The sequence below is a fragment of the Eulemur rufifrons genome, chromosome 28 (assembly GCF_041146395.1).
Source record: "Eulemur rufifrons isolate Redbay chromosome 28, OSU_ERuf_1, whole genome shotgun sequence".
In the NCBI taxonomy this organism is placed as follows: domain Eukaryota; kingdom Metazoa; phylum Chordata; class Mammalia; order Primates; family Lemuridae; genus Eulemur; species Eulemur rufifrons.
In genome coordinates this window covers 39,144,424-39,170,632 of record NC_091010.1, presented here as the reverse complement: position 1 = coordinate 39,170,632, position 26,209 = coordinate 39,144,424, and the positions used below count along the sequence as shown (strand labels likewise).

Genomic DNA, 26,209 nt, shown 5'->3' with positions numbered 1-26,209 from the left:
CACCAAGGGCTCCCCTGTTATTAACACCACCCTTATCTCCAGTCTCTTCGAGGCTCTTCAGTTACCCACCCGATTAGCTATCACACACTGCAAGGGACACCAGACGGATGGGTCCCTTGTCACTGAGGGAAACAACTATGCTAATACTGTCGCCTGTAGTCTAACATCCCCAAAACATCCTAGTCCGGCTCCTCTTCTTTTCCTTTCCATTCCTTCCCTCCAGCCTCGCTACACTCCAGAGGAGCGCAACAGCCTTCTCACCCAAGGGGGATCAACCACCACTGAAGGGTGGGTCCTTCTAAAACACGGCAAGCTGGCTCTCCCTAAGGCACAAACCCTGGAACTCGTAGGCCAGGTCCACTCTTCACTTCATATTGACACTAAGGGCCTCTTCCAGCTCTTACAGACTCTATTTTCACACCCTGCCCTATATTCTCTCATCAAAACTATTTGCTCAAACTGTGATATCTGTGCCTCTGTTAATCTTCAAGGGGGCTTCAAACCCCCTATATCCACCCACCAGATGCGTGGTCACCTCCTCGGACAAGACTGGCAGGTCGATTTCGCCCATATGCCACCTCACAGGTGTTTCAAATATCTTTTAACACTGGTAAATACCTTTACGGGATGGGTTGAAGCCTTTCCCACTGCCAGTGAAACTGCTGCTGTTGTTGCCTCCACTCTCATTACTAAAATTATCCCACGCTTCGGCCTTCCTTCCTCCATTCAGTCTGACAATGGCCCTGCTTTTGTTTCTAAGGTTATTCATCAGGTCTGTGAGGCTCTCAATGTCGAGTGAAAACTTCATGTTCCTTACAGGCCTCAGTCTTCAGAAAAGGTTGAAAGGGCTAACAAATTAATCAAAGACCACCTCACTAAACTCATTATTGAGACCCGCCAAACATGGCTTGACCTTTTACCCTTAGCTCTCACCCAGATCAGGGCAGCCCCTCGACCTCCTACCTACCTTAGGCCTTTCGAACTCATGTACGGCCGGCCTTTTCTCATTAACCACCATCTTCCAGCCCAGCCCCCCACCTTTGGCCTCCTATCTCCCCTATCCCTCCCTCGACAGGCAACTTCTCCGGGCCCACACAGACAGATATCTACCTCAGCCTCCAGAGACCGACTCAGATATCTCTCACACAGATATCCTCGACCCTTGAGACCAGCGTTAAAAAATTAAAGTCACAGGCAAAGTATACTGAAAAATACACTACTCTTACCCTTCACCGACTATTCACGTCAGCTGTGAATACGTCCTGGCCCACCAGACACAGGTTCAAATATCTATCAATATTCTGAAGCAGAACAAACTCTGCCAGGACAACTTTCCTCCCGCCCTAAACATCCCCCTCTTACCTCCTGGCTAAATATTATTCAACATACCCTCACCTTCCTAAACTCCTCTAAAATAATCTCTAATGTCTCCCACTCTTTCCTCTTTGCCTCCCTTCAGCGACCCCCTACCGGCCGCTGTTCCCCTAAACTTTTCTAACCCCTAAAAGACGCCCTCATCGGGTCCCTCATGCTCCACTCCACTCACTCGAGTTCCCCTATGGGAACCTGAGCCCACAGGCCAACCTTTTATGGATCACATATGCTTTCTCACCACCCTCAATGACCCCAACCTACAACTTCATAGACGCTGTCTTACTAACCATACTGTGACCACGACCACCTCTTCTGCTCCGGGACAGTTCTTCTGGTACAACGGAACACTTACCCGCTGCGTCAATACATCCACCCCGGGTCCTTGTTTCCTTGTCATGGTCGTCCCTCAATTAACTCTATACGCTTCAGGACTTGCAGGAGGCGCCCAGGGCCACAGTGTCATTTCTGCCCAAGACTTTGCAGATCGCTTACAGCTATCCCTGGAAATCTTGTCACATCCTCGTCACTAACTTCCCTGCAGAGACAACTGACTTCTCTGGCTCAGTTTCTCCAACGCCTCCTGCAGGAATTATCCAGAGTAGCAGTAAACCAGATGCTTCTTCACCCCTACTCTCCCCTTCCAGTCACCCCTCCACCAGCCGACTCCGGCCCATAGCCCCCACTACGCCCCTCAAAAGCAGGAAGTAGCCAGAAAGACCGCGGTGTCCTATTATCACTAAAAGGCTGGAATGTAAGGCTGGTGGCAGGCACTCCTCCCTTCCCTAATGAAAAAGAAGCCCCTCCTATTCCTGAATACCCACCCTAAAGCTGAAACAAAGAAATTCCTCGTGCCAACATCTCCCATCCCCCACCCCTAAAAACGTATATAAACCCACTCAGACTTCTGGGCGGGGCGGCTTCTCTAGTTCCACTTGTGGGACTGTGAGGCTCGCCCAGGTCCCTCTCTTGGGGACTCGTTACCCCCACCCGGGAGCACTCCTATAAAGCCTCTTTACTTATCCCTTTCAACTCTGCTCATCTTTCTTTCTCTGGCGCCGGCTACTTCAAAGAAACCTTACATTTGGTGCCGAAACCTGGGAGGGTACTTGAACTTTCAGCTGCGCCGCTCCTCCCCTGGACTCTGGTCTTAAAACCTTACAATTTCAAGTTAACCACAAGAACAAAAAAAAAGATTCTGAATCTATTTGGTATCATCTATTTATTGAGCATTCCTGGGGATCAAACCAGTTAAACATTAATGAATTCTTATGTAAGTTTTACTGGGTTGTAATACAGGGAAGTCTTAGATAATGATGTACAAATGTTTGAGTTTGTTCATTTAGTGGATATTTGTTGTGCAACAGCTATATACAGGGTGTAACTTTTAGGAGATCCAAATGTTTCATTCAAAATTCTTCTTAAAATTCTTTTGTCTATTTAAAAGCTGAAATTAAAAAGCATGCTGGAGACCACCAGGTAATCTTTGGTGAGTTTCTTAACTTCTTTGAGCTTCAGTCTCATCATCTGTAAAATGGGCATATTAATAGTGCCTACCTCATTGGGTTATGAGAACTACTTAAATAATGCATGTAAGCTCCTAGCACAGTCCCAGACACATAGTAGTCAATGTTAGTTGATTGCTGCTGCTCTTTTTTTTTTTTTTTTTTTTTACAGGCCTTGGAGTAAGCTGCTTCTGGATTTTTATAAATAGACCAGTTATTGGCAAGTTTGTAACTCTGAAGTCTTAAAGTTTGGCTTGTATGTATCTGTCCACGTAAAATTACACAAGCTAGTACACCATTTCAGCACGTGTACCAAACTCAATTAAATTATAATCAAGGTTTAGGCATATTTTCTTGGCAAATGCTGTCATTCTAACTTAGGTCATTTATGTAATAACAAGTAAATGGGTAACCTGTCAAGCCCTAATAAAGCTGTCTTAGAGGGTTAGCACTTAATAAAAAGGTTTAGATATGTTCTGTTTGATTTTTATATATATTGCAAGCAAAATGAGGAGTTAAATATTTTTAGTATTTAGCTTCTTGTGAAACATTTTCAGGAAATCTTTTCAAGCTACTGAATCAGTTTTGATCCAAGAAATCCCTGAGACTGCAAGAAAAGCTGTTCAAAAGAACAGTTACAATTTGCACCTGCTCTCTTTGAATCAAGCTTTTCTTCATATTGTGTAATCCAAACAAAGTGTATAATAAATGGAGTGAAGTTCATGAAACTACAGCTATCATCCATAAGTGATAATTTCCAGCCTTTATGTTAATCAAAACAGCATAATGTTCTCATTAATTAACTTTACATTAAATGTGTGAAGTGATTTTTAAAATAAACTAATGCAAATAAGATGTTCCTTTTATCTCTTTCATATGTGGGGTTCAGAGTTAAGCTATAATATATATATATATATATATATATATATTTTTTTTTTTTTTTTTTTTTGGGAGACAGAGTCTCGCTCTGTTGCCCGGGCTAGAGTGTCATGGAGTCAGCCTAGCTCACAGCAACCTCAAACTCCTGGGTTCAAGCGATCCTCCTGCCTCAGCCTTCCAAGTGGCTGGGACTACAGGCATCTGCCACCATGCCCGGCTAAATTTTTCTACATATTTTTAGTTGTCCAGCTAATTTCTTTCTATTTTTAGTGGAGACAAGGTCCTGTTCTTGCTCAGGCTGGTCTCAAATTCCTGAGCTCAAACAATCTGCCTGCCTTGGCCTCCTAGAGTACTAGGATTACAGGCGTGAGCCACTGCACCCAGTCAGAGTTAAGCTATAATTTTTTAAAAGTCTCAATGCTGAAGAGTTGAAAAAATCTCACTCTTAATGATATAGAAAAGCACTATGCCCCAAACTAAAGGGGCCCAGGCAAATAAAATATTTTGAATGCTCATATTTATATTTTTTTATAAAGTTTTAATCTGTTTTCTCAATCTAGCTGTGCCTTTGATAAAAATTGTTATAGTAAAAAAAAATTTACTACTAATTACAATGACTGTCACTTCTGGCAGCTTGTGATCGATAACCCAGAAGACAGCTAAGAGCTGGAAGGAAGCAAACACTTCTAAGCAACCAAAATCAGTGTTGGGAAGTAGATAAAATTAGACGTGGTGGGAGTACTTTCTGTGCCCTCCCTCAGAATCTATTAACTCTTATCCAAAGTCACAGTTTTAATAGACTTGCTTTCCTGGTTTCTCTGCATTCTTACATTGCTGGTTCCAGACAGATATGTTGCAATAACACCAACAGCAGCAAGAAATTAACAGTATTAGCCACAAAAGCAAGACCTAGAAAGTCACAACAGAGACAAAAGAACATTCAAACCATAGCAGCCTAAGAAGCACAACTTTACATGATTCCTGAGGACATCCATATATAGTGGACACAATAATTGATTCTCATATGACCATGAATCATCAGGAAAAGCTAAAATTTTATTGTCTATTTTGTTTAAGAATATGGGAAAATAGGTCATGCATTTTAGATTTCCTTCAAAAGTTATTATAATTTGGCATTTATATTTTAAAATGTGTTATCTATAAAATGAGAGGATTGAGATTCAGAACATTTCATCACCTCCCAAAAAACTTAATTAGCACTCACTCCCCCTTTCCCTCCCATAATCCCCAACCCTAGGCAGCCACTAATCTAATTTTTGTCTCTTTAGATTTGCCTATTCTGAACACATCAAATAAATGGGATCATATATGTGGTCTTTTGTGATTAGCTGCCTTCACTTAGTGTTGTGTTTTCAGTGTTTATCCATGTTGTAACATGTATCAGTATTTCATCCCTTTTTGTTGCCAAATAATATTTCATTGTATGGATATATCACATGTTATTTATCCATGTTCATCAGGTGATGAACATTTATTTGGATTGTTTCCCCTTTTTGACTCTTAAGAATAATGCTACAGTGAATATTCATGTACAAGTTCTTTTGTAGATATATGTTTTCATTTATCTTGGGTATATATACCTAGTAGTGGAATTGCTGACCACATATGGTAACTCTATGTTTAACCTATTTCTCCATATCCTCACCAACAATTTTGAGTGGTATCTCATTATGATTTTGATTTGCATTTCCGTAATGACTAATGACATTAACTATCGTTTATTGTGGGCCACAGCTCTTATATTCCTCCAACTCTAACATCCTATGATTTTAAACTTTTTCTATGTTTGAGTCTCATGTCCAGTTAAAATATAAGGTTTGTGAATGGCTAGAGAATGTCAGACTTGACTCTGTGATAGTTACTGTGCTTAATAGGGTGCCCTACATAAAGCTGCCATTAGTAAATATTGTAGGATTGTTTTAATTAAGTAGTGTCTGGTTTTAGGACAATGTGGATTTCACTCATAGCAGAGTTTTCACTCATTTCCAGACTGTTTTCCTTGATTAACGATCAATCTTTGTGGATTAGATGTAAATGCTAAAGGGGCAGGTTCATTGCCTCATCTGACTCCGTTTAGCACACTGCTTCACGCTGTCTAGGAACAAAATAAATATCTGTTCAATCAGTGAATGAATAAGCATGTCCCTTGGTATCTGTGGAGTACTGGTTCCCACCAAGACCCAGACAGATACCAAAATCCTTGGATGCTCAAGTTCCTTATATAAAATGGTATAGTATTTGCATATAACCTGTGCACATCCTCCTGTATACTTTAAATTATCTCTAAATTATTTATATAATACCTAGTACAATGACTACATATCATTTCATTTGAATGGATTCAACATAGTACTAGTATGCAGCAAATTCAAGTTTTGCTTTTTGAAACTGTGGAATTTTTTTTCCAAATATTTTTGATCAGTGGTTGGTTGAATCCATGTATATGAAACCATGGATACCAAGGGCCAACTGTAGTTTGTCTCAGATTATTTAAGGCAGGTGCTTGTGCCCTCGTCTTTATTTCAGCTTGCATTGTCATGTGAGCAGTTGGTACATCTTTCCTCCGTCCCCACCCAGCTCGACTTCAAAGATTTGCCAGACCTTCATAGTCAAGGCTAAAATAAATGAACAAAGCCCATTTCTGGTAGACCTGTTTTTCTGCCTGGTGGTGCCACCTAGCAATGCTGTTCTCCCTGAAGCCTCTTTAATTAACCACTCCCTGGTATTAAATTATCAATAGCATCCCTAGAGTATGCAAGCATGCTCTGGTGGCTTGCAGACAGAAAACTAAACCTCTTGGTGGTTTACACTGGGATTTGTTTAAGCAGGTAATGAGATTACCATCTTGAGACTCAGTGCAGGGCATTAGGAAGCTGGAGGAACCATTCCTGGGTGGATGCTATAATCAGCTCTGTTTACTGAAATGATCACATTGGAGATAGTCACACAGGTCCTGTCCCTTGACACACATATCTGTGGTAAAAACTATGGAGTCTTCTTTTTAGGCCAGGAACTGTATTTCTGATGAAGAAGGTGGTGTAATTAAAGCTGAGGACCACATGGAAGGTTGATAGTAATTTTCCATTGCCTCTAGATTGGACAGAACTGGCAGCATCTTGGTGAGAAATAGGGGTGATGACCATAGCTATCTGTGTGTTTTCCTCCCACCTCCTCCAGATAGCCTGAGAGCACTACTGTGGAATGGGAAACAAATTTCATCTGCCTCCCATTTCCCTCCTTAAGACCTGGAACAGAAATGCAGGGCTTGACTGCAGGAGTGATGGAGAGAAGATGAGCTCAATGGGTCACCAGAGTGACACTCCTCTTTATCTCAGATTTCTCTCATAAGGGTGGCATGGAAAGGCTCCAGGACTTTAGGAAAGAAACTGCACTCACTCAGCTGCTCAGGAACTTGAGAAAGACAAGGAAAAAAGTTTTCTTAACCTGATTGGTTTGACGTTCTTGGGTTTTTTCACCTCCAGCTCCATCTTGCCCCTGCTTCCTCCTGGCCCAGATCCAAGCTAAGAATATATTTACTGGTGCTACCAGAAGCCATGGTGTTCTTTGACCCTGCAAGACCTTCTGCCCCACCCCCACAATCTTAACCTGGAAAAAAAAAGTAACATAGCTTTATGGTGGTATTTTTGTTTGTTGTTCTGATTTCATATGGCTGTCTGTGTTAAGGTCAACCATGTGGGTTGCAAATCAAAGAATGTCTGCCTGCGTGACCTACATACACAAGTACTGTTGCCAGAGCTAACTTCTTTATGGAGCAATGCATGCCTGCCTTTAAAACAGCAGTCACTGGTAGAGAGGAGCCCATGATAGAAAGTTTCTAAACCGCACCCATGCGGTTTAACCATGGATGGATGATATCTAGAACTTCAAAAGCTGTATTTAAAATTTGAAAGTGACCCATGGCACTCCTGTTATAAATTGCTCATTAATGATTTCATTAAGGAGCAATTAGATGTGTTCTGGGAATGGCAATGCCTGCTGGGTTGTGCCCTCAACTGTCTGCCTTCGAGTTCTACCCTCATAGTATGAAACAAAAGTAGCTCATTCAAACTCCAAATTCTAACTTTTAAAATGTGGTCCAGCTATTTACGGCATTCATTTTGATTCAACTAAAATAGTAGTTCTGAACTTTACTATTGAGAATTACAGGGGCCCCTTGTTGAAAACATTTTCTGGGGCACCACTCCAGTCCCACTGAATCAGAATCTCTAGGTGATGCCCTAGGAATCTCTATTTTTAACAAGTCTTTTAGGTGGTTCTTATGATTAGGCAAATTTGAGAAACCATGCAGTTGAAGATGGCCGGTGGTGTTTAAAAATAAATATAAGCAAAACTTCTACTTTAAAATTTAGTTGCACTAAATACAAAAATTAAAGTTGCTTTAAGGAAATGTGATTGCATACAAATTATGGAGACCTGGTTCACATTGCAAATGCAAAGTAGATTCTGGTATGGTATCATGTCAGTTCTAACCTGAGTTGGGTGTGGAGCAAAATGTACAGAGGCTAACATTTGTGTGCCCCAGGCACTTGTGGCTTCGTGGGCCCCCTCCTCCATAAAATAAATAAAAATCATATTTTGTGACTGCTGGTGTGGAGACAAATGTATGAATAAGTAAGTTATATTTTCTTCGGCCTAAAAGTTCATATATTTCTTCTGATTTTAAAAGAATTATTTTCACGAGTGCCTAAAATATCTCAGGTCTTGGGCACTGTGCCTATTGTGCCTAACAGATAAGTGGCAGAGGTGATGAAATCCAGACTTGACTACTCTATGTGGCTGATGTACCAATACTTCTACTGGCCTCAGAAGTGCTGAAAGAAATCCTCACTGTTCCTTTCCCCCCTCTCATGTTAGAATATGATCAGCCCTTTTGTTCCTACCCTTGTCTGGGCAAGAGGGAGAAAGCTGATCAGAATCTGGAGCTGTGCCAGTGGAAGAAGGATTATTGTCACACAGAGATGTGTAGCCTTTCCCACAGTGATCCTTTCCCACAGCTGTATCTATGCTCCCTTAAGTGTGTTTTGAATTGCCAAGTTTAAGATACAGTTTTGCCCTGACAATAGTGTAGGTGGGTGAATCAGGCCTTTTCCCACCCTGAATTCCCACCTGTAGGAACCTTTTGGTGTTAATTGTCTAACTGGCTGAACAACTTTGCTTTTGGTGTCAGGCTTATCCCTGCAATTCTTGATAGCAAAATGGATTTTGATAGCAGGTTTGATGTGAGTAGATAAGGGTGGATATGGTGTTGCATAAGAAGAGAAAGAACTGTTGAGTGTGGGAATTAAGGCATACTATTTTCCTTGGGCAGGACCACAGCTCTGCTATCTGCTCACTGAAGCAAAGTTAAACAATTTCGTTTTTTTGAGACTTGCTCTGTTGCTCCCTGCTAGAGTGCAGTGGCAGCATCATAGCTCATGGCAACCTCAGACTCCTGGGCTCAAGCTATCCTCCCACTTCAGCCTCCCAAACAGGTGGGACTACAGGCATGTGCCACGATGCCTGGTTGATTTTTCTATTTTTTGTAGAGACAAGGTCTCACTTGTGCTCAGGCTGGTCTTGAACTCCTGGTTTCAAGTGATCCTCCCACCTCAGCCTCCCACAGTGCTAGGATTACAGGCGTGAGCCATCTTGCCCAGCCTAAAACAATTTCTTTTCCTTTTGCTTCATTACAATAAGTTTTTAACTGAGAATTTTAAAATAATTCTGATTATGAATTGTGAAAAACGGAAAAGTGTCAGAAAGGCCAAAAGAAAAAACTCAGCCCAATTCATAATCTAGAGATAACAGCTCTTAACATTTTGGCCTGAAGTTTCTAGTCTTGTTTTCTATGTCCAAATGGCCACTTAATTTTTAGGCAAAATTCTATTCATATGAAATGTACCATTTAATCACTGCTCTTTTTACCTAACTATATATAATGAACATTCTTTACACATCATTAAATGCTATCTTACAAAATGATTTTAATGACGGTGTATTATTCTTCTGTGTTAATGGATAATGATTTGTTTAATTAGCCCTCTGTTGTTGGACAAGTTTTCTCATTATCATAAATAAAATTTCAATAGTTTTTTCGATAAATTTTTAGAGGCATGCATAATTATTTTCTTAGGGTAAAACAGAACCAACGTATTAAAGAGTTTAGCAATCTGGAGCTTCTTTTTTTTTTTTTTTTTTTTTTTTTTTGTTGAGACAGAGTCTCACTTTGTTGCCCAGGCTAGAGTGAGTGCCGTGGCGTCAGCTTAGCTCACAGCAACCTCAAACTCCTGGGCTCAAGCGATCCTACTGCCTCAGCCTCCCGAGTAGCTGGGACTACAGGCATGCGCCACTATGCCCGGCTAATTTTTTCTGTATAGATTTTTAGGTGTCCATATAATGTCTTTCTATTTTTAGTAGAGACGGGGTCTCGCTCAGGCTGGTCTCGAACTCCTGACCTTGAGCAATCCACCCGCCTCGGCCTCCCAGAGTGCTAGGATTACAGGCGTGAGCCACCGCGCCCGGCCTGGAGCTTTTTAATATATATTTCCAAATAACTCCATGGAAAGATTGCACCAGTTTACATTTCCATCAGTAGTGTGTGAGTGCTGGTACCCTTGCCAACACTGGGAATCACCACGTGACTAACATTTCAAGGAAGGAAATCTGGTATACATTAATTTGAAAGAAACCATGACTCAATTTTCTTTGCATAGAGTATTTAATGTTTAACAGATTGCTCTGTGTGCAAAAATTATGGGTTTATCTACAGTGTTGCAGAAACCCTTGTATTAAATTTTACATTTAACACTTTCTTCAAGGGCCTTAAATAATTCTTAGGTTTTCAACTCTTATGTTTAATGCTGTTAAAAGTAAAAGTATTTTGGAGGCCTTTGTAAATGTGTATGTGGGATGATGGAATATGAGAATCACAGAAATTTAGTGATAGGGTAGTCTACCTCCATTTAAAGATTAGTAACTGTCTCAAGTAAGAAACCTGCGCACACAAATTCTATCTGGTGGGATGTTCTGGTTTGCAAGTGACAGACAACTCAGCCTGGCCTACCAAAAGAGGGAATTTATTGGCTCATGAACCTGAAAATGGGTTCTGATACCTACTGTGACTGACCTTGGCCAATTCCTTGATCTTTCTAAGCCTCAGTTCTCTTATCTGTAAACAGGATGTTGGACTCGACCTAAAGTTCCTACCTCTTAACACTAAATGTTTCTATGGATATATTAGCAAAGAAATATATTATACTAACAACCAAATTTATACATAGTGAAGCAAAGGCTAGCCCTCAGAGACTTGGATTTAAGTTAACTAGGTATTTTTGGTTTTTGTTCTTTTAACTTGTAGAGGTCCTTAGGCCAGCGGTCCCCAACCTTTTTTGGCACCAGGCACCAGTTTCATGGAAGACAATTTTTCCACTGAGGGTGGGGGGGTGGTTTCAGGATGATTCAAGTGCATTGCCTTTATTGTGCAGTCAAACTTCTCTGCTAATGATAATCTGTATTTATAGCCGCTCCTCAGTGCTAGCATCACCGCCTCAGCTCCACCTCAGCTCATCAGGTATTAGATGCTCATAAGGAGTTCGACCTAGATTCCTCTCACGCGCAGTTTACAGTAGGGTTTGTGCTCCTATGAGAATCTAATGCCACTGCTGATCTGACAGGAGGCAGAGCTTATGCAGTGATATGAGTGATTGCTTGCTCGCCAACCCTCTCATCTCCTGCTGTGCCTCCCTGTTCCTAACAGGCCACAGCCCAGTACGGGACTGCAGCCTGGGGGTTAGGGACTGCAGCCTTAAGCAACTTGAATGTAGTTAGCATTCATTTAGTGTAAAAATATCTCTGTGCTTCACAAGCGTTTTTTTTTTTTTTTTTCTCCTGGTGATTACACAATCCTTTTTATTTTTATTTTTTTTTTTGATTACACAATCCTTAAACATCTTTTCCACCTATTAGTTTGCTTAATAAATCTTCACAAATAGTGGGAAAAGAAATTTTAGTCTTGCTGCTCCCTATTCACAGTTACTACAACAAATTCCAACTTGGTGGAGCCTTGAGAGGATTGTTTCTGTCTGTGGCAGCAGCTGGTCGCAGAGTCAGACCCATGCCCAAAGGAGCTAATCCTGAGCACTTGGGTGCCTAATTTGCATTCAGGAGGACATTGGCATCAGAGAAACTTGGCTCACCAGAACACTCACCAAGAACACTGCGCCTCACCAAGAATACTTCTTAAAACTCTGTAGCTGGTTACAGGGAAACTCAGATTTTACATTTAGTTCTCTACACTGTGAAATCAAGAGGAGGTTGATTTTCTCATGGCAGGCTCCCTTAGCTTTTTAAAATTATTTCTTTGATAGGAAACGTTTTCTGGTTTTTTTTCCCCCTTGTCTTTGCTCATTTATGCTATTTGGAGTTTACTGTGTACCTTTAAAATTTACTGCAGGAAGCATAAATGCCCCTCAGAGACTATTCTAGGATTCTGAAAAGGTCTTTAAGAAACAGGCTTTGTTTAAAGCCATTAACTACCAATAACATTTCTAAATATTTTTGCCACAATATTTGGAATGCAGATTCATTTCACAGTTTTAACTACTACCAGATTGACAGTCTTGGTTTGTATTTGAAGAAATTGTTAGACAAGTAAATGTAAAAGGACCTATATACCTTTTTATTAACACTCAGCAACCACATGTTTATCAGTGATAATGACAGTTCTTATATATAGTTCTGCTAGAGAGGGAAGTTTCCAGGGGGGAAAAACAGCCAAAGATCTTTTTTTTTTTTTTTTTTGAGACAGAGTCTCACTTTGTTGCCCAGGCTAGAGTGAGTGCCGTGGCGTCAGCCTAGCTCACAGCAAGCTCAAACTCCTGGGCTCAAGGGATCCTCCTGTCTCAGCCTCCCGAGTAGTTGGGACTACAGGCATGCACCACCATGCCCGGCTAATTTTTTCTATATATATTTTTAGCTGTCCGTATAATTTCTTTCTATTTTTAGTAGAGATGGGGTCTCGCTCTTGCTCAGGCTGGTCTCGAACTCCTGAGCTCAAACGATCTGCCCACCTCGGCCTCCCAGAGTGCTAGGATTACAGGCATGAGCCACCGCGCCCAGCCTAAAGATCTTGATGGAGGTTATATTAGTCAGGACAGGCAAGGTTATCCCATTTTATTTAATAACAAATAATCCTCAAGGGATTAAAGCAACAAAGGTTTAATTCTCACAGCATAAATTCGTGGAACCATGGCTGGGAGCTCCATTCTAACTCATCTTCACTCTGAGACCCAGATAATAGAGCAATCATTATCTTAAATTTTGATGGTTATGGCAACAGAAAAAGAGTCTTGAAGAGTCTCACACCAGCCAGAAGTACTCTTGCCTGGAAGTGACATTCACCATTTCAATTCACAACTCACTGGCCGGATTAGGAACATTGCCCATCTCAGTTATAAAATGGCCAGGAGTTCCAGTCTGAACCCATGGGCCTAGAAAGAAGAGACCAGAAATATTTGGCCAGCAGCACGAGTGACTATCACAATTTGCTCTTCTCAATATCAGATATTTGGCCCACTCTCCCTCTAGCAGGTGAAATACATTCATCCCTTTCCCAAAGGAGATTACTCCAAAGTTCCACCCAGCACAGTACCTGGATGATGCTTAAATTAGGCTCTAAATTAGGGGAACTCTGGATGTGATTCCTCTTGATCTAGAGACTTCTGAACTAAAAAAGACAAATTATGTGCTCATTACCCCTCCTCTACATTGTATATTAACACATAATGGTGAAACGAAGATCGGAAAACTCCCATACAGAAAGGAGGTAGAAGGGAGATACCCAGCAGTCACTGGTCCTCCGTTATTCTCAAATTCTAGAGCAATTCTGAAGTCCCTCTGCCTTGTAGGTGGAGAATATTCCTTTGGGGTCCTGATTCTTCTCCCTGGAAGGGCCTCCCCAGTCCATTTCTCTTAGGCCCTTGGCTCCACCCCTTGGAAAGTATCTCTTTTCCAGTAGCCTCTGATCACATCTAACGTGAACACTGAAAAATATCCCCTTTTTAGAGACTGAGCAGCTTCCTCAGCTGCTTCCTGACTTTAGAGGGTTGAGGGCCCAAGAGTTCTTTTAGGTTTTGGACAGTTTCTCCAGCCATTTGAGTTCGGGCTCTTGATTTCTTTGGCAGTATGATTCTTTTCAAAAGGAAATAGATTTCTTATCTGTTTGATTCCAATTTATTTCCATATGCCAGTAGTCAAGCCCTCAGTTCTTCCTAGCGTATTTGTGATATTTGCTATGTACCTTTGTGTTTTTGCTTTCTTGCCTTTATTGACTTAATGAATGATACTTTGCACTAGTCTGGCTTTATTGGGAGAGCCACACCTTCAATTTCTTTTCCACTGAGCTGTTCCAATTGAAAAAATTAACTGAGAAGCCACAACCTCACCTGTATCTCTACTCGGAGGCATCTTAACCCTTTCTGAGTGTTAACCGTGGATGTAAGAGCCATTCTCTTCATCTGAGAATGAAAATGCTAAAAGGCAAGTGCTAAGTACTATCTGACTTTTTTTCACTCAAAGGCTTTCTCAGTTTTATTTTTTATCTGTTGGGAAAGAGCAACAGCTGCTTTTTCCAACCATGCAAGTCCAACTTAATGGACTCTATTCCTTTTTCTTTTTGTTTGTAAAGCAGCCAATTATTTTCTGAGCTCATCTCTCTTTTTTTGTTATACCTTTTAAAATGCAACCACTAGTCAATGGTAACCAACACACGTTATTAACATTTGACTTCCAAACTTTTGCTGATCTGCTAATCCTTCAGGTATATTATCTGCCTTCCAAGTTATCATACGTGATTGTTTTACCAAATGCTTTGCCAGTCTCCAAAATCCATTTCCTCACTCCTGTCTGGCTTCTAAGCCACTGCCACATATTTTTGTTGTTATTAAAGCAGCACTCCACTTTATCAGTCAGAACGGGCCAAGTTCTGTTGCAGTAACAGACAATGTCCAAATCTTAGCGGTTTGAAAGAGCAAAGGTTTATTTTGTGCTCATGCTATACGTCCATTGAGGACTGGCTCTGTCCTCACTCCATGACCTAGGCTGACAGATCAGCCTCTGTCTGGAATGCTTCCCGTCACTGTGGTGGAGGGAAAGATCTGGAGCATCTCATGCCTGTAATTAAATGCTCTGGCCTGAAAGTAACGATATATAGATCACTTTTGTTCACCATTAAAGAAGTTTTTTTGAGATATGTTTTTTCTTTTTCTTTTCTTTCTTTTTTTTTTTTTTAGAGACAGGTTTTAGCTATGTTGCCCAGGGTGGAGTGCAGCGGCTATTCACAGTCGCAAATGTAGTACACTACAGCCTCGAACTCCTGGCCTCAAGGGATCCTCCTGCCTCAGCCTCCCAAGTAGCTGGGATGACCACACCTGGCTCTGAGATGCCTTTTGAGACATAGAAATATAATTGAGTCTCATGACTATATAGTGTTCCATTATATAAATATGTCATTTTTTAAATATATATTGATGGACATCTAAATTGTTACCAGTTTTTATTATTACAAATTACTGCAGTGAATATCTTTGTATATGGCTCCTCATGCACTTGTATAAGAATTTCTCTAGGAAATAGTTCCCTTTATTCTTTAAAATATGTTGAACAAAGATGGACCTACAGTTAACCATTTTATCTGTAGCACTTTGTTTCATGAATACTTGTAGTATTCAGCTTGTAGTTTATACACATCTCACCATGGTGAAAACCATTTTGAATAAGTGGGTCAGTTTATTTGTTTGCAGACATCTTCCTATGAAGATTGAACCTGGTCTTCTGCTGAACATTGTTGATGAATACTCTAGAAATTTTTTAAATGATGTGGTTTAAGAAGGAGGAGTAAAGGGTAAATGCAAACATTCTGTATCTAGAACATCACTTCTCTTGACAAACACAACAGGCTCTTATCAGTAGTTCAGCTGAATTGATCAAATCTAGATATCCTGAATTAAAGAAAACATGAGTCATGGATGATAGCTGCTCTGGGATGTTCTTCCTTCCTCTTCTCTTCTATCTAGATCCACAGCTTGTGTATGGGAAGCTTAGGTTTAGGCAGATCTGGATATTAGGAAAGTGAATAAAACTGTATATTTAAAATAAGACAGTGTCCTGGAAAAGCATCAAAATGTGACTAGAAGAACACTAAATTTTTCATGAAGGTAAAAAGTGAAGATAGGTAAAGAAAGGCAATTTTTATTGCCACTTCAACTGATACAGTAGTTCTAAACCTTATCTCTTTTACCTTAACCCAAACTGCTGATATAACATTTAACTGAATTTTCAAAACTCTACACTTTTTTCCACTGTTTTGTTGAGTTGCCAACAAAAGCTTTGAAATGGCTCCAAAAGGAGCAGGAGGTAAAGCAGGAAGAAGAAACCAGAGTTCTAAATAACATAAAATGTTTAGGTGTTTTCTGCATCATTTTTAAAAGTGAGACCTCTTTTCAGTTGACTATGTTTACCAGTATCCAAGCACATAAAAGGTTATGGGGGGGCTCTTCCTCTCTGAGTTCTGATAATAGCGGTGGCTGGCTGAATCCTGAATTTCTGGTACAGAACTAGATTATTTTCTGGGATTTATACAGATAACATGCTGTGCTGAGCCATTATTGCTGAATTCTTATTTTTTTATTTCTGCATGTACTGAAAGTTCTAAGCATAGAATTTTCTCCATCCTCTCCCCAGGATCTCTAGCTTCCATTTATACAACATGTTCATCCTGCCACCCCTATCGATATAACAACCTGGGGGTCTTCTGTACCTTTCTGCAGGCTCGTATGATCATAAACATTCAAGGATCATCCCTTCATCCCTTTTCCCTTCCTTCCTTCCTCCCTCCCTTCCTCCCTTCCTCCTCTTCCTTTTTTTTTTTTTGGTTCAAACCAAATGGGGTAAAAAAATTATCTACACCTCTAGGTATCTCTTGCTTTTCTCATTAACAGAAGACTGGGGAAATCTTTCCAATCAGCTGGAATAGATTTCACTCATTGCTTTTAATGGCTGCATGGTATTCCACAGCTTAGGAGTCATACATTTTATTGAACAGTTTCCCTGTTAAAGGGCATGTGCTTTGTTTCCGGTTTATTTTGTTTTTTGTTTTTGTTTTAATTTGGCCACTGTAAAGGGTGCTGCAATGAACATTCTTATACCCACCCTTGAAAATTTGTGCTGTTTTTTTAGGGTCCGGGAGAGGGGTTAGCCGGGTTAAAATTGCATGTGTACTTTTAAATTTAATAGATGTTGCCAAAATCTTTCAGATGGTTATCCTAGCAACATTCCAGAATACTTTTCCCCCATCCTGTCCAGTAGGAGGTATCTTTTCCCTACTCTGATAAGAATGGGTTACAACTACAAAAGTGGTCACATAGCCCAGGCACTTGTTAACGTGCCATAGCATGTTTTAATGGAGTTTAAAATTCCACTCAAAAAGTCTCTGGTCAGCAGTTATGATTGGGGGCACTTGTGATTTTTCTTTTGTATTTCTTAAAGAGTTCATAGGAAGTTGATAGCAAGGAGAAGATTTGAGACCATTTTAATGCAACTCATTTCTTTCATAGATAAGAAATTAAAATTCAAAGAGGTGGAGGGAGTTATTGTGAGCTAGTTACTGGCTGCTGCACCAGGGAAGCAGTTGTTCTGAATCTTAATTTGGGACTTTGCCTTTTACACCGTGCTGCTCCTACACTGTAGGCCATGCTGACAGTGAGTTTTAGAGACAGGACCAGCAAACTTCATCTCTGAGCTGAATTGACTAGTAGGGATGAATTGTTTCCAGTTTTCTGTTATTTCCTGCTAGGACAAGTAAGTTTCCCAATGTACACTGGCTTGTTTAAGATTTGCTTTGTAAACTTTTGCAAAGATAATAGGACATTTATTAATTTGATTTTTGTCAGTGAAATTTGTTGCTCTTAATCTTTTGGGGGCTTGGCATTTTATTTTTCTATGTTAGATTTACTGCTTACCCAAGTGTGGAGCAGCTGGCTTGGCTCATAAATAGTAACAGTGAGGCACAGGAGAAAAGATTTTTGTTTACAGGAGTGGTTTCCTGGTAGGCACCCCTCTCTCAACGCTCCTGAATTAAAAGCTTAGTAGTAGGGGTGCCTAGAAAAAAAGACCTTCTGTGGGGCCCACTTATGTTTCTGGCGATGTAATATGCACAATTTGATAAGCACTTATATGGATGTTCTTTAGGGCTGAAATAACAGAAACATTTGGAGGCCAGGCATGGTGACTCACCAAGGTGGGAGGATTGCTTGAGGCCAGGAGTTTGAGACTAGCCTGGGCAACATATCGAGACCCCGTCTCTACAAAGCTTCCCAGGTGATTCTAACATGCAGCCAAGTTGAGAAGTTCTGGACAGGCCGTTTGGGATGGAGAGAGTGTCTCTGCTAGATGCAGAAGAAATCAGGTGTAACATGAGTTCTTTTTAGAATTCTGCCACCATAGATCATCATGTCTGCTCATCATCTCTCATGGTCCCCTTTCTCACCCTGTCTCCTTTGTGTATATTGTGTAGATTAAAACAGTAGAGTCACGTCTTATAAAGCCAGCTCATAGAGCAAAAACTGAATCATTGAAAAGCACACTAGGAAGGTGCCTTATGAGTTGGAGACCAACACATTGTCTCCTAGTACACCGCATAGTCAGTTTTTCCTCTGGGATTGGAACAGATCAGTTTCTTTAACTAAGATTCTGATAAAATGGTTAGCACGTGGGAACCATGATGTATGCAATATACATATACATATATATATATATATATATATCTTTAAATATTAGAATAGCACTCAGCTTGGTGACGTACTTGAACCCCAAGAAGTACATGGAATTGAGATTGGCTTCGGGAACTGCAGAATTGATTTTGTCATCTCACTCCATTCTGAGGCAGACTCATTGAGTGGAGTGTGGGCAGAGTCATGGGCACCCTTTAAATTGTGAAATTCTCTCTTCCTGTGCCTTCTTTTAGGCATGTATAGTTGAGTTCAAGTAAATTGAATGTTAAATGCACATGTACAAATGACGACACTGCATTTTCTTATTTAATAGTCAAAACACTAATCATTTCTTTGCATGTATAGAATTCAGCGGCACTCTTTCTGTCCTCTAGCATTCCCATGGTTCGGCATGGATATTGGTGGAACACTGGTTAAGTTGGTCTACTTTGAGCCCAAGGATATTACCGCCGAAGAGGAACAAGAGGAAGTGGAGAACCTGAAGAGCATCCGGAAGTATTTGACTTCTAATACTGCTTATGGGAAAACCGGGATCCGAGACGTCCACCTGGAACTGAAAAACCTGACCATGTGTGGGCGCAAAGGGAACCTGCACTTCATCCGCTTTCCCAGCTGTGCCATGCACAGGTTCATTCAGATGGGCAGTGAGAAGAACTTCTCCAGCCTTCACACCACCCTCTGTGCCACGGGAGGTGGGGCTTTCAAGTTCGAAGAGGACTTCAGAATGGTAGGTTGGATTTGTCTTTGTTAAAACAACAGATCCTCCCACAGGTCCACAATCCTGGCAGCTCAGACCTAAGAATTTGACTACTAGCCTTGGGACTTTGGACAAGTTTACTTCATCTCTCTGTGCCTCAGTTTCCTCACCTATATGAGAGTAAAAATAGCTCCTACCTCATAGGGTGGTTACATGAAGGATTAAATAAGACAATGTGTACCTGGCACTTAGTAAATGCTCAATAGATACTAGTTGTCATCATCATCATTTCTGTTTTAATTACCGCTGTGTAATACACTAAAGACAATTCTGAAATATTGTGGTTAGAATTTTCCGCAGACTCTTACAACATAATCCTGATGCCAGTTTCATGCATATATAGACTGCTGAGGCCCACAGAAAGACTTTCTATAAATCCTACTAAAAATGATTACTTCTCTCTACCCATTTGCTCTCCTTAGTGTCTTTTTTCATCATATGAATGTCATTCAGAAGTTTTGCTCACAAACAAAAATGAAATCTTTGATATTATTTATAGGTGAATTCCTTCATTAATGAATACCATTTAGGGAGCATGGTTCTACATAATAAGAATAATGCTATATCCTGACTGGCAGTACATACTAACTCTGCATTGCTCATGTAGATTTGACACATGCAGCTAAATGGAAGATATGGATAAGTAACATGGAATCCAAAGTTTCTCTTTATTTAGCCATCCCTTAACATCTCTGTGTGTTCCAAATTTTTCATATTCTGTGGTCAAGATAATAATTTCTGTACTGTTAAGCCTCATTTCCCAGAATAAAGTGAGAAGAAAGTAAAATAATAATGTAGATATATTTTGGAAAATAAAGGGAGGTAGATAAACAAAAGCGATTGAACATAGGAGAAGGAAGGGTTGGAAAATTTTAAGATTACCCTTAGAACAAAGTTGCAAATATGGTGAGGTTAATTTAAAATACATTTTTTCAAAGCCTGTAGTACAAATTACTAGCATTTGGTCATGGAACTAATATAAATCAATCATGCTATAAAGTCTGTCATTAATTAATAAGTTATTAAATCAATGCATATTCATGTTTTTTTGGTTGTCTTTAAAGAGATAGGTTCTTGCTTTGTTGCCCAGACTGGAGTGTAGTGGCATGATCATAGCCCATTGCAGGCTCAAACTCCTAGGCTCAAGAAATCTTCCCACCTCAGCCTCCCAATTAGCTGAGACTACAGGCACATGCCATTGTACCTGGCTAATTTTTTTTTTTTGTAGGGACAGGGTGTCATGTCACTATGTTGCCCATTCTAGTCTCAAACTTCTGGCCTCAAGCAATTCTCCTGCCTTGGCCTCCCAAAGTGCTAGGATTACAAGCATGAGCCACCATGCCTGGCTCATGATATTTAAGAAAGCTATAAATGCATATTTTATTTGTGTCATCAAAAGTAACACCATTTTTACCTCATTGATTATAGTTAGTAGTTTCCACAAGAGCTGGCAACAGAGTTGCAGAGCAGTGTTTTAAGCGAGACTGACTGGGTTTTGGTTTTTTTCTTCTGTGTCCCTCTTCCCTACCCAGCAGTAAAGTTTGACATCACCACTTACTTAAATGACCCGTGGGATCTTTTTCCCACCAAAGGGGATCAATGACCAGAAAGTTTTGAAATTGAGACATTTGAGATCCACTGGCTTGAGAACTAAATTTGAGTTCATATGAATTCATAATGAAAAAAGCATTGAACCTGAATTCTAGTCCTGTTTCTGCATTTCATCAGTGGGTGACTTTAGAGAAGACATGTCCCTCCTGTGGGCCTCTGCAAAAAGGTGGCAATAAGCTGGAGAGAGGAGGGAGCGATTCTAGGACGTCAGAGCTGGAAGTAACCACTGGAGATGAGGAAGGATAGCATTCTTGTGCTATGTGGATGAGAAAACTAAAGCTGAAAGAGAGGTCAAGAGGTTCTAGTAGTGCCTCCTAGGTAAGAGCTGGGGTTTGGCTCAGTTCTGATTTAGAAGAAAATGCTGGCCCACCTCCAGTGCTCTGAGGTTCCTCGAGGACATTGTATCTGTCCATTTCCACTAGAGAACCTGAAGTAATCAAAGTGACCCAGAGGATTTATGCAACCTCTTATCAATGCCTCCATCTCTCTGCTGGGGTAATATATGCCCTGAGAGAAAATTACTCAAGATGTGTTGGCCACTAGCAAGTGCATTTCTCAAGGTTCTGAAATGAGAAAGTTCATGTTCCATTACAACCAAGATAAAGAAACCTCTCCTCCTTCGGACAGGCTGCTGGAACCTAATGAATAGACTGGAGCAGGGAGCAAGTCTGGAGTATTTGCAAAACAGTCTGGCCCGTTTGGGCGTCTATCTATAAAAGAAAAGTCCATGTGCTGCCTTCTGTTTCCATGCTCAGTCTTGGCCAAAGGGAAGACAGAATTGAAAAAGACAGATCTTCTTGTAGCCTGCTTGACAGTGCACTAAGTGATGTGCTGGTATCCTTTCAAAGTTTGTGAGGATGAATAGGTTTTATCATCCTCTTTCCTAAGCGCTCGTTGACTCACTAACAAATAATTTATGGTGCTCTTTCAATGCATCAAGTGCTATTATAAACAAAACAAAGCCCCTGCCCCCCTTGAGCTTATATTCTAGTGGGGGGAAGACATTCAATAATCAAATAAATAAGTGACTGTAGAATATATCAAATGGTGATAAGTGCTATGAAGGATCACTTGAACCCAGAAGTTCGAGGTTACAGTGAGCAATGATTGACAACACTGCACTCTAGCCGTGGTAACTGAGCAAGACCCTGTCTCAAAAAAAAGAGGCAGGGCAAGGAAGATAGGAGCAAGGAGTCTTTGTGTGACCAGGAAACATTGGAGCAGAAACCCAAATAGAGGAGCAAATCATGCAGGTATCTAGGGAAGAGTAATTTAGGCAGATGGAACACTGGGAAATGCTAAGGCTCTTAGGTGTCCGAAGTCCAAGCTCTCTCCCTTTCCAGAATAGAAAAATATATACTACTGTATAAATTAAACAATAGGACAAATAATAAAGTACTACATATACACACCTATAGAGTCCCGTTATTGTACCAAATCACTGTGTTAGGTATAATACAACTTTGCAGATAGGAGTTTTAAAAATCCATCTGAGTGATTAGGGCTAAATAAAAGATATTTTTAGCAGACCCTGAATAATAAGCAATTGTTATGTTTGATGACTATATCCTTTGTTTATATAGTATATGTACTTAAATCCTTAGATGATGTTAATTATTCTTCACTCAATTTAGAATATACAAGAAAGAGCTATTAACCATGAGGCAAATATTAAATTAGACCCCTGTGTAGAATACTTTCAATTTTGTTCTTCCTTTTTCTTTCCTTCTTTTTTCTTTCCTCCCTCCTTTTCCCTTTCTTCCCTTCCTTCCTTTCTTCCTTTTTAAACATTTTAGGATCACTGTCACAACCAAATTTCTGATTGGCTAAAATTAGCCCTCAAAATTAAGAATTTACCCAAATGGAACACAAAAGAAAAATTTAATGTAACTTCAAATGGTCTAAGACATTGATAAGCCGATGAGAAATCCCGCCATTTAAAAAGTGGTCTTCAAGGTGGGGAATCCTGCATGGCTGTGCACCAGGGCCATTAACTGTAGTTTTCAGTTACTTTTGTGTTTATTCCCAGTGTCAATAGTCTGTGGGTTTGTTTTAAAGAAGCTAGCAGAATATTCTATGTACTAATTCTAGTATTTTTATCCACAAGCACACTTCCTAACTTCAACAAAAATATTCTTAAGAATGCAAAGTATTTAACAACAGAAAATTTATACGAAAAAAGTCATTCTTTTTGCTAACATAGCTCTTTATTACAATACAGGCATAGCTTGTTTTATTGCCGTTTGCTTTATTATGCTTCACTTTATTGCACTTCACAGATACTGCGCTTTTTACAAAGTGAAGGTTTGTGGCAACCCTGTGTGGAGCAAGTCTACTGGTGCCATTTTTCCAACAGCATGTGCTTACTTTGTGTCTGTGTCATATTTTGGTAATTGTTGCAATATTTTAAACTTTTTCATTATTATTATATCTGTTACAGTGATCTGTGATCCATGATCTTTGATATTACTATTATAATTGTTTTGGGGCACCATGAATCATGCCCATATATAAGATGGTGAACTTAATCGATAAATGTTGTATGTGCTCTGACTGCTCCACTGTCTGGCTGTTTCTCCATCTGTTAATCTCTCCTCGAGCTTCCCTACTCCCTGAGACACAAAAATATTGAAATTAGGCCAGTTAATAACCCTACAATCACCTCTAAGAGTTCAAGTGAAAGGAAGAGTTACATGGCTCTCATTTTAAATCAAAAACTAGAAATTATTTAGCTTAGTGAGGAAAGCTGAGACAAGCCAAAAGCCAGACCTCTTGCACTGGTTAACCAAGTTGTGAATGCAAAGGAAAGATTCTTGAAGGAAATTAAAAGTGCTACTCCAGTGAACACATGAATGATAAGAAAGCAAAATAGCCTTATTGTTGATATGGAGAAAGGTTTAGTGGTCTGGATAGATCAAAACAACCACAACATTCCCCTAAGCCAAAGCTTAGTCCAGAGCAAAGCCCTAACTCTCTTCAATTCTGTGAAGGCTGAGAATGGTGAGGAAGCTGCTGAAGAAAAGTCTGAAGCTAGCAGAGGTTAGTTCCTGAGCTTTGAGGAAAGAAGCCATCTCCATAACATAAAAGTACAAGGTGAAGCAGCAAGTTAACCAGAAGATCTAGCTAAGATAATTGAGCTACACTAAACAACCAGATTTTCAATGTAGACAAAACAGCCGTGTATTAGAAGGAGATGCCACTTAGGACTTGCATAACTAAAGAGAAGAAGTCAATGGTTGGTTTCAAAGCTTCAAAGGACAGGCTGACTCTCTTGTTAGGGGCTAAAGCAGCTGGTGACTTTAAGTTAAAGCCAGTGCTCATTGACCATTCTGAAAATCCTGGGGCCTTTAAGAATTATGCTAAATCTACTCTGCCTGTGTTCTATAAATGGAACAACAAAGCCCAGATAACAACACATCTCTTTATAGAATGGTTTACTGAATATTTTAAGCCCACTGTTGAGACCTACTGCTCAGAAAAAAAGGCTCTTTTCAAAATATTACTGCTCATTGACTACGTACCTACTTACTCAAGAGCTCTGATGGAAATGTACAAGATCAATGTTGTTTTCATGCCTGCTAATACAACATCCATTCTGCAGCTCAAGGATGGAGTAATTTTAATGTTCAAGTCTTATTATATAAGAAATACATTTTTTTTTTTTTTTTTGAGACAGGGTCTCACTCTATTGCCTGGACTAGAGTGCAGTGGCATCAACATAGCTATCTGCAACCTCATACTCCTGGGCTCAAGTGATCCTCCTGCCTCAGCCTCTGGAGTAGCTGGGATTACAGGCATGCACCACCATGCCTGACTGATTTTGCTAATTTTTTGTAGAGATGAGGTCTTGCCGTGTTGCTCAGGCTGGTCTCTAACTCCTGGCCTCAAATGATCCTCCCACCTTTGCCTCCCAAATTGCTGAGATTACAGGTGTGTGCCACTATGCCCCGCTAAGATATACATTTTGTAAAGCTATAGGAGGGCTGTCCGGAAAATATCCAGCCATGTAACTGTTCTCGTTACATTAACCAGAATATTGGCTGGATACTTTCCGGACAGCCCTCATAGCTATCATAGATAGCAATTCCTCTGATGAATCTAGTCAAAGTAAATTGGAAACCTTCTGGAAAGGATTCACTATTCTCGATGCCATTAAGAACATTTGTGATTCATGAGAGGAGGTCAAAATATCAGCATTAACAGGAGTTTAGAAGAAGTTGATTCCAACCCTCATGGATGACTTTGAGGGGTTCAAGACTTCAGTAGAAGAAGTAACTGCAGATGTGTTGGAAATAGCAAGAGAACCAGAACTAGAAGTGGAGCCTTAAGATGTGACTGAATTGCTGCAATCTCTTGATAAAACTTGAGCTGATGAGGACTTGCTTCCTGTGGATGAGCAAAGAAAGAGTTTCTTGAGATGGAATCTACCCCTGGTAAAACTGCTGTGAACGTTGTTGAAATGACAACAGAAGATTGAGAGTATTATTACTACATAAACTTAATTGATAAAACAGTTGGCAGGGTTGGAGAGGATGGACTCCAATTTTGAAAGCAATTCTACTGTGTGTAAATTGCTATCAAACAGCATTACAAGCTACGAGAAATCTTTTGTGAAAGGAAGTGTCATTGGATGTAGAAACTTCACTGTGGTCTTATTTTAAGAAGTTGCCTACAGCTGCCCCATTCTTCAACAAACACTATCCCGATTAGTCAGCAGCCATCAACATTGAGGCAAGACGCTCCTCCAGCAGAAAGTTTACAACTCACAAAGGCTCAGATGATCATTAACATTTTTTAGCAATAAAATATTTTTAAATTAAGATGTGTACATTTTTTTAGAGATAATGCCATTTAAAGTACATATAACCTTTATATGCACTGGGAAACCAAAAAACTCATGAGACTTACTTTATTGCCATATTCACTTTATAGAGGTGGTCTGGAATAGAACTACAATATCTTGGAAGTATGCCTGTAGATACTTGTAAGTTTTGTTCAGTCCAAGGCTAACATTAATTAGAAGTTATAAGGGACTTCTTTAATTACTTAAACCACAAAATCCCTACCTTTTGAACAAATAGGATACAAAAATACTCTTCTTTGGTGGACATCAGATTTAGGTCAGCATGAAGAATTTTCTGGTTGCTTGTTTTGGGTTTTTTGTTGTTGTTGTTGTTGTTGGTTTTTTTGTTTGTTTGTTTGTTTGAGATAGGGTCTCTCTCACTACACTGGAGTGTGGTGGCATGATCATAGCTCACTGCAGCCTTATCTGCTGGGCT

General features: G+C 40.1%; 1 protein-coding gene across 3 annotated transcripts in view; it reads left to right on the top strand.

Annotated features, from left to right (window-relative positions):
• PANK1 (pantothenate kinase 1) overlaps positions 1–26,209 on the top strand; it is a 66,566-nt gene that overhangs the window by 21,267 nt on the left and 19,090 nt on the right. For all 3 annotated transcript variants that reach the window (XM_069461000.1, XM_069461002.1, XM_069461001.1), the window contains exon 2: positions 18,937–19,289. In XM_069461000.1, coding sequence (XP_069317101.1) covers positions 18,937–19,289 — 353 coding nt within the window. The remainder of the gene's footprint in view (positions 1–18,936; positions 19,290–26,209) is intronic.